Source organism: Mya arenaria, chromosome 5, assembly GCF_026914265.1.
Source record: "Mya arenaria isolate MELC-2E11 chromosome 5, ASM2691426v1".
NCBI lineage: Eukaryota > Metazoa > Mollusca > Bivalvia > Myida > Myidae > Mya > Mya arenaria.
In genome coordinates, this window is record NC_069126.1 from 16,313,945 (window position 1) to 16,322,962 (window position 9,018).

At 35.1% G+C, this 9,018-nt stretch overlaps 1 protein-coding gene across 1 annotated transcript; it reads right to left on the reverse strand.

The window, feature by feature from the left end:
• Positions 1 to 3,273: 3,273 nt before the first annotated feature.
• Positions 3,274 to 4,367, reverse strand: LOC128235477 (FMRFamide receptor-like). The gene is made up of 2 exons (XM_052950294.1): positions 3,997 to 4,367; positions 3,274 to 3,577 (listed from the first exon to the last, which is right to left on the reverse strand). The coding sequence occupies exons 1-2, from the start codon at positions 4,365 to 4,367 to the stop codon at positions 3,274 to 3,276; spliced, it is 675 nt and encodes a 224-aa protein (XP_052806254.1).
• Between the last annotated feature and the right edge of the window lie 4,651 nt (positions 4,368 to 9,018).

Here is a 9,018-nt window from a genome sequence, read left to right on the forward strand (position 1 = left end):
CAATAAATTTAAACTTAGATCAATAAATACAAGCAAAAACACTACATTTAATTAATAATATTTTATTTTTTTTAAAACTACTTCTACTGATGTACCGGCATACATCCGAGGTTGTTTTCGAGAAAAATGGCCGAGGAGTTCTGAATGGATCAATAAATAAAACATTATAATATATCTTCATTGAAAAATGTATTTAAGTAATACAGACTTCCATATCCTGAATACAAACTTTAAAATGAATCGTTCGTGGTTAATAGAAAGCACTTTTTACGGAACTTTTTTATTACGAAATAAAGTGTGGCACGTTATTAGGAGTGTTGGGACTATACTAAGATACTGAGGGCAAGAACCCTTAGAACAAATATTGGTATATGCTCAAAAATTGTCCTTTCAAACGATCCAACGAAAGGCTGTAGTGTGATTGGTTGATAGACATTATCTCGTGACGCTACTTAAAAATGCAATAAAGGTTTACATATCTGTCAGCTTAGTATGAGTCCCTGTGGGCAAGTGGATATTTTTTATTGACTGTTCCGGCGTGGTTTGTCCCCTACTACAACCAGGTTGTTGTTGTTGCTTTTTTATACTTTAATTGTATGTCTTTCTTCAATTATGTATGGAAGAGTAAAGTTATTATATTATGGGTGTTTTTTTATGTGTTACCGGGAAAATTATTGTTGGTACCAAAACATGACCGAGTCCCTAAAACCATCATTTTGGTTGATTTCGTTTTGCAAGTGAGACAACTCGTACACACAAATGCTTGCCTATTTTAAAGGGTCTGGTCATTCGGATGTAATGTTGTAAAAAGGCTTCAAGTGATAAAAAGTGCTATATTTTATATTTCAGGAAGGAAATCGGTCGAGTTTTGATTGAAATGTGGTGAATTGTATAGTTTTCGTAGGAAATTCTGGGTACTGCTTCTTGCCTAGCATAAAGTAGGCCTCATAGGCTGCCCCCTTTCCGTCAATACCTTTTTCTTGAGGCATAATTTGCAAAGACCTTGTTTGTGGCAGTGGGGCCAAGTACGTTGTTAAAGCCGCACTCTCACAGATTGAACAACTTTTTTTATTTTTTGTCTTGAAACGAGCCAATTTTTGCGAAAATCCATGGAAACCAGTTATAAAGGACTGCTGACAAAAAATCTGATCGCAAATTTTAATATGCAGGATTAAAGTTAAAAAAATGATATTTTTCTTAAACCGTTAGTAACGGTTTGAGCCATAATACATTAATTTTCGAACGGAAATATGAAAACTTACGATCTGGATTTTTGTCAGCAATCTAATATCATTGGTTTGCAAAACATTTGCTCTTTCCAAGACAAAAATATAAAAAGTTGTTAAAATGGTCAATCTGTGAGAGTGCGGCTTTAATAGAAATGAAAAAAGTCCGCTCAGTAACTTAAGTCTGGAATTCGTCATTGAGGTGAAACTTGGTATATAGCTAGTTCGTGGTGTGAATGTGTTTCGAATTAGGGTCTGTCGATTTATGGTCAAGGTAATAGACCATAAAAGAAGAAAAAACGTTTTACTCAAAAACTTAAGTATATGTCTTAAGGAGATAAGCTTTAGTATATCGGAGTCTCGTGTGTAAACGCACACTCCGATTATATTTATTTAGTAGGATCAAGAAAGCTAGTGTAATTAAAACTGGTGGTATAAAGTCGATAATGATATTGTGTGCATAACATGTAAACTATATAAATATGTTTCCGGCCGATAATATTATTGTAACAGTTTAAAACGTACATTGATACATATTTGTAAGTGTAAACAACTCCTTATAGTTATTAAGGTTAACTATGATCGGTTTGTCCTCAGACACCGAGATCTTGAGTAAAACGATTGTGTTTTTATGCAAAGCTGTTTCTGAAATTGGAAAAACAATGCAACACAGAATATGTAACACTTTTTATTCGTAATGAAAACAAATAAAAATACAAACGAATAAAGAAAAAAACGAAATACAACTATTCAACATTTGAAACATACAGAATACAATCACGCGTTGAATCAGTCCACGTGATAAATTACGTCATAAATGCTACGTCGGAAGGCAACATTTTGCTTAAAATGAAGACTTAAATCAAAGATAACTTTTCGTTTACAACACCATTTTAAATAAAAACAAAAGGCAGTCTATGCCGCTTAAAGAGCCTCGCATTTGTTTTATTACCGAAATTTGATAAGGTCATTAGCTTCATCAAACACTTCGACAAACCTGTTTCCAAAATAATGTTTTGACAGTTCTCCGTCAGACGGCCGTATTTTGAAAAGGTTTGTCGAAGTGTTTTATGAAACTAAACCCTCAGTCAAACTCTGGTACAAGGCCGAAGGCGGGGCTCCTTAAGCGGGGTAGACTGCGCTATGTTTCATTTAAAATGATGAAGAAATAGTGAAGTTATCTTTGTTTAAAGTGCCCCGGTACTTTTTATCGGAATGCACGAACTGGCAATGGGGATTTTTCAGTCTCAACAATCTCATTAAAATCTTATCGTGACGTTCACTTCATTTCGTTACGTTATGTGCGTATGTATGTATGTAACATAGCGTAACGTCGTGAAGCATGTATTGGGGATCTGATTTTAATGAGATTGCAGTCTCAACTGCATGATATCAGCATATTTTGCATTTTCTCGTATCGTGACCAGTTATACATGGTATGTTACAATGCGTTATGCGAGTGAAAGTCAGTTAACAACAGTTTAATATCAGGCGGAAACTTCAAAAACGGCTTCAAACAAAACATAAACACATATCGGCATATTTCAAATATACGTGTTAGGGTATAGGTATCTGTATTAATAACCAAACGCTTGTTCAAGTGCTGTGATCGGCTTAAGAGACCTAGATCATTCGTATAATCAACATTTGCATTTGAACCCAAAGCTGTTTCAGAAAAATGGAAAAAAGGTAAAACAATTTATGATGCATTATTTATAAAAGCAGAAACAAATTAAAAAAGAAACACAAAATACAAACATTTGATTTCTATTCTCTTTTTCAGTTCATTTTTTTTACAAAGTCATAAACTTTATTTACAAACAACACATACTACGATTTGAAATAACCTTATAAGCAGCCAGAATACAGTATTATTTAATTGATAGTGTAAAATGTGTAATGTACATAGCCTTGTATTCGATGCCATGTAAACTCTCAGTTGAATAGTGTTATCGACACTAATCTGTCAGGCTTCTGGGCTGCTAACTTCACGCTGCCACGCCGCTTTGCTGCCATGCTGCTTATTCACGCTGCCAGGCTGCCAACTTCACGGACATTCGACTGTGACATTTAATTGACCTTGTCCCGGGACTTCAAATCGAAATGCACGAAGTGCAATTGACAATGGTGAGTTGTCAAGCGAAGCCGATGGAGACAGGTTACTCCCAACTGGGTGATATATCCACCTCGTGTATCTTCTTGTATCGTGATTACATGTGAAGGTACATTTAAATGCATGTCTAAACTTCCTTCCCATTGCACCATAAACGAGAACGTTTATCGCACTGTTTAGTGTAACCAATACAATCCGTACTTCGGAGAGAACTCTCCATCCGAGTTCCTCATTAATGCTAGTGTTGATGGAGTATTCAACATTATACACCAGTGTCGGTAGTTGGCAAATTATGATTACTACTAATACAAATAAAGGCATCTTGGTAGCGTTGTTTGATCGCGTTGCTGGTCTGCTTTGCTGATTTGCAGCTAAAAGTGTTCTTTGTTTGTCGGATCGTTTGACTGCTGTGTATATTAGAATGCTTAATGTCGCCAAAATCAAGAATGGTAAAAGCGACATAACAATGGGATACATGTATCGGGAGTATACCTCTCTCATAAAGGGGGAATTCCCGAAGTCTGACTCTATGATTTGTACTGTTTGCGATTCATTTCTAGTGTTTTTGTCGTCAATTTTTAATTCAAGCCACCGCACCATGTTGAATACCAACATGTAATACACAAAAGCGTTGCCCTTGCGCGCGAGATTGTGAACATCATTTTCCCCTTCAGCGGATGGCAAACGACGATATACCGCATTACTGTTAAGCCCACGGTCGTCCAGATAGAGGACGTTCGAGCAATCATCCACACAGGGTAGACGTAAATGATAACATACGGATGACAATAGTCCCGGAAGTATGGAAAGAGGGCTGGCAAGGTTACCAGAAATAATGTCCCGAGTAAAACTAACGTGTCCCAAACCACCTGAATAGACAGGAATGTGCTCATCGGAGATCGCATTTGAGGCTGCAGTAGCACAACGAAGGACAAAGCGTTCCCGGTCAGTCCCCAAACTATAACGACGCTTGCAAAGACACCGCTAAGGGCATAGCTAATTCCTTGAAATATTTTTTCTTCGTCCATAATGATTTTGCATTCCAGTATTTGCGAGTTATTTTTTTTATCTGTTCAAAGAACGCAAGTTATGAGATTTGTTTTTCTCGTTCTTATATATGCAGCGATTTCAATTAAATCATCGCAATGACTTTCCCAAATATGTAGAAATGTGTGTGTTAATATGAGGTTTTCGACGGTTTGCATTAGCATCATGACACCGAGGATAGTATTTCTGTCTGAGCCTAAAGATCGTTGCAATTTACACTAAGTGCTTTCATGACATTGGACATTCATAATTATTCCAAAATGGAGATGGCAACGAGTAGTGAAATCGGTACTCGGGTACTTGAATAATATTCACCGAGTACTCGAGATCCAGGAAAAGGCTTGATTTGGTTTTCGGAACAGACATGTTCATGTACCCTGTACGTGCTGGCACGGCATTAGACATTTGATATTCATAATCATCCAAAACCAAAAATTAAGTCGTGCTGGCACGGCATTAGACATTTGATATTCATAATTATTCAAAAATCAAAAATGAAAGTCGTGCTGGCACGACATTGGACATTGGATACAAAAACTATTGTAAAATTGGATACAAAAAATATTGAAATAAGTTTCAGAATGGCACGATATTTGATATTGGACATTCAAAGGTGAATGTCGTGCTGGAACAACATTGGACAATGGACATTTTCGAACGAAAGTTTTGCTAGTAAAGTAGATAAGCACATACTTACATGTCATTTGTTTATCGGATAACGTCGATGGATCCTAAACAACCAATTTTAACAAAACAATTAAAAAATAAACGCCAAAGAAACTGGTACGATAGGTGTTTATTGCAGATTATTTGTAATAAAATTCCACACGAACATTTAGTATCTATGTCTGACTTTATAAAACGTGAACATGAGTCTCCATAAGAAAAAAATCTTAATTTTAGCATCAATTTCATTTTTATGAACATTTGTTTTCATTTTATTAGTTGTTGGTTATGATCATATGTGAAGCAGATTCATATGTTAATGCCTTCGCTTTAAAGACCACCAAATTCATCTCAAAATATATGAACTTTTTCCATTTAACAAATAAAAGTATACAAAAAAAACCATTTTTAATCGAAATCGGCCTACATTCCACTAATAAAACTACATGTAATTATACAATGTTATATTTCTACTCAAATGCGAAATAATTTGTGTTAGATATATTTGGTATCATTGAATACTGTTCATTATTTTGTTTCTAATTTAAAATTGAAACTGATCATTATGGACTTGAACTATTTGAAATGCGTGTCATTTGTTAAGCTATATTTTGCAACTATAGCGATGATGATGTCAAATGTACGTACAGACACAAATGTCGCTTCTTTGATATTTGTTAGGTTAATATTACTATTTGCGCCTGGATTCCTTTAAATCACTTTTTCAGCTGTTAATCCATCTTTTCAGTTCAGTCTTAGATTCCATATCCAATGGCTCTGGTATCAACTTTTACATGTATACATTGTGTTTTATGTAAAACCTATAAAACGTCCGTGGTGTGACGAAGAATTCATGTCGAGTTGTTAGATGCCGATGTTGATTAATATATTATCACGCTATGTTATAATAATAATAAGTCGGTTGCTATCGACACAAAATTGAACATATTTCGTGTTGTAATACGTGAAGCAGACATAAACCTTATGTACGCCCGATAACATATACTACATACTTGTTGGAATGCATGTGATTCTTTGTTATTTTTTAATCGCTATGTATTGTGAATATATTTAATTTCACTTCGTTTATAAATGGTACTGGATGGGCCATTTTGCAAACATTCGCACTGTGTGTCTACATATAATTCATATTCTTCTTTGCATATTTGTTTCAAGTTTCAAATATACCGATGGAATCGCAATGACAATGTTATCTCAAATTATATAACGTTCATTGCTTTTGTGATCTCCAACCCATTTTTAGATAATAAAAGCACAATATATATAAAGAACTCATTCTGAACCATAATTATTGTACGGAAAAATATGTTTACGCATAAAACATGCAACTCATTATTTTCAATGTCCAATGTCCAATGTTGTGCCAGCACGACAATTAACTTTTCATGTCCAATGTCTTGCCAGCATGAGAAATAACTTTTCATGTCCAATGTCGTGCTAGCATGAGAAATAATTTTGAATGTCCAATGTCGTGCCAGCATGAGAAATAATTTTGAATGTCCAATGTTGTGCCAGCATGAGAAATAATTTTGAATGTCCAATGTCGTGCCAGCATGAGAAATAATTTTGAATGTCCAATGTCGTGCCAGCATGAGAAATAATTTTGAATGTCCAATGTTGTGCCAGCATGAGAAATAATTTTGAATGTCCAATGTCGTGCTAGCATGAGAAATAATTTTGAATGTCCAATGTCGTGCTAGCATGACATTCGTATTTGATTGTTCGATGTACAATATTGAGCAAGCACTTCTTCCACTTGTTGTATATCAAATGCCCTGCAAGCATGATATTTCGTAGTTTTTTCAAGGTCGATATCGCAACGTTGGTTAAATTTTTGAATATGGTGTGGTAATGGTCGTGCGTCGACCAACGTTAGTTCAATGTTGATACAACGTCGAAATTACAACGTTTTTTTCAACGTTGATACCGGAACGTTATGTATTCATTTCTAGTGCATCCCTTTAAGGTACCTGATGTACAGTTATGCTTGTCATTTCATCCAGTCATTGACACTAATGCTAAATTTGGTTGCTTGGTTTACCCATGTATGTTTGGTATTTTTGAAAGAGCATTGCTTGCAAATTGATTACATATATGATTTTATTTCTTTACTAAATGATCAAAAATACATAATATTAGATGTATTGTTGTGTTTTTTCAACTGAAATCGGACGTGAAATGACCCATTTTGCAATATTTCAAGACATTAAAAGCAATTTGTATTCTTTATTTCTTTATAATTGTTACATACTATTGCTCTACACTTCAACAACTTTCAAATGCTAGCAAAATAATACGGCGGTCACAAGGCATCAATAATTCACTTTATTTTACATCGAATACCTTAAATACGTATACAATATATGACATTAAGTGTTGAACAAAAATGATGTCTTTGTTGACCTGCAACATGATGTGTTTAGTGTCGATCGTTGAGGATTGAACTTGATTTCGTACCAGGTGTCCAGAACCTGCACCAAAATCCTTCCCCATAGATAAGTCTCATTTGCAAGTATTCCTAGCGGTCCACACTCAGTCACATTTGCTAAGGTTTAAGTAACTTTTAATAAAACATTTCCTACATACGTTGAAGCTAGTGGCCCCAACTTGAGGCTTAGTACAGTGTCTTTTTGCATAGTTGTCACGGATCGCCCGACACATATTTTGACAGTGTTTTTGAGCTCTGTGACACCTTAAATCAAACAGTCAAGGGAGGCAACTGTTTCTTCTGGTAACTAAACAGCCTTGTAGATTTACCGGTGTTGGCATCTTACTTTATATTAATGTATACATTTAAAATAAAAACTTCTAGATTGTCATTGATGCAAGCAATATTTTTTTAATATTATGATAATATTTCGATTTAAAGTTATTTTGTCTGTCTAACATTTAAAATGGAAACATAAAAGTGTTAAAGTGACACTCTTATTCAAAACCGATACATACACATGTATAACAAACATAGATTTTGAGAAATAAACCTTTAACTACTTACTAAATAATGCATTTTTGGAAAATATTGATAACCGTGTATTTAATAGCTGAACACGCAAAAAAATTAAATGATTGTTTAGTGCTAAAAGATTTACAGTGATCAACCATCGTCTCAAAAGGTAAAAGTACTGTGTTTTCTGCACCTTTATTTCGAATTAAACTAGGTATCCTTCATAAGAACCCTTGTTTTCTTTCGACATTTATTCATCCATTTTGGTATATTAAAACATTTGTATTAATTGTGGTAAATTTTATTTGGTAGTACATTTTGGGGATGCATCTTTAAGTATAACGTTTGGTTAGATTTTTTTCGAGCTCAAAGAATCGACCGCTTGTGTGATTCATACAAACTTAAAAGTCAAAGCAAGGAAGGACTCAACTAAAAACGGAAAAAGTCCAAGATTGGTTGGCTAATTGATACTATAAGTATCTATCATGTGTTTCTGGTAAGGATTGAACAATCCGTCCAGAGGGCACGCGCTTAAACCGGTTACGAGGCTTACCGAGTGTAAGGGCTCGTGCTTTTTGTTTTCAGTGTAAGGACTAGTTTTTCTTGTTTTTCTTGTTTTCAGTGTAAGGGCTCGTGTTTCTTGTTTTCAGTGCTAGGGCTCGTGTTTCTTGTTTTCAGTGTTAGGGCTCGTGTTTCTTGTTTTCAGTGTTAGGGCTCGTGTTTGTTGTTTTCAGTGTAAGGGCTCATGTTTCTTGTTTTCAGTGCTAGGGCTAGTGTTTCTTGTGTTCAGTGTAAGGGCTCATGTTTCTTGTTTTCAGTGTTAGGGCTCGTGTTTCTTGTTTTCAGTGCTAGGGCTAGTGTTTCTTGTTTTCAGTGCTAGGGCTCGTGTTTCTTGTTTTCAGTGTAAGGTCTCGTGTTTCTTGTTTTCAGTGTAAGGGCTCGTGTTTCTTGTTTTCAGTGCTAGGGCTCGTGTTTCTTGTTTTCAGTGTAAGGGCTCGTGT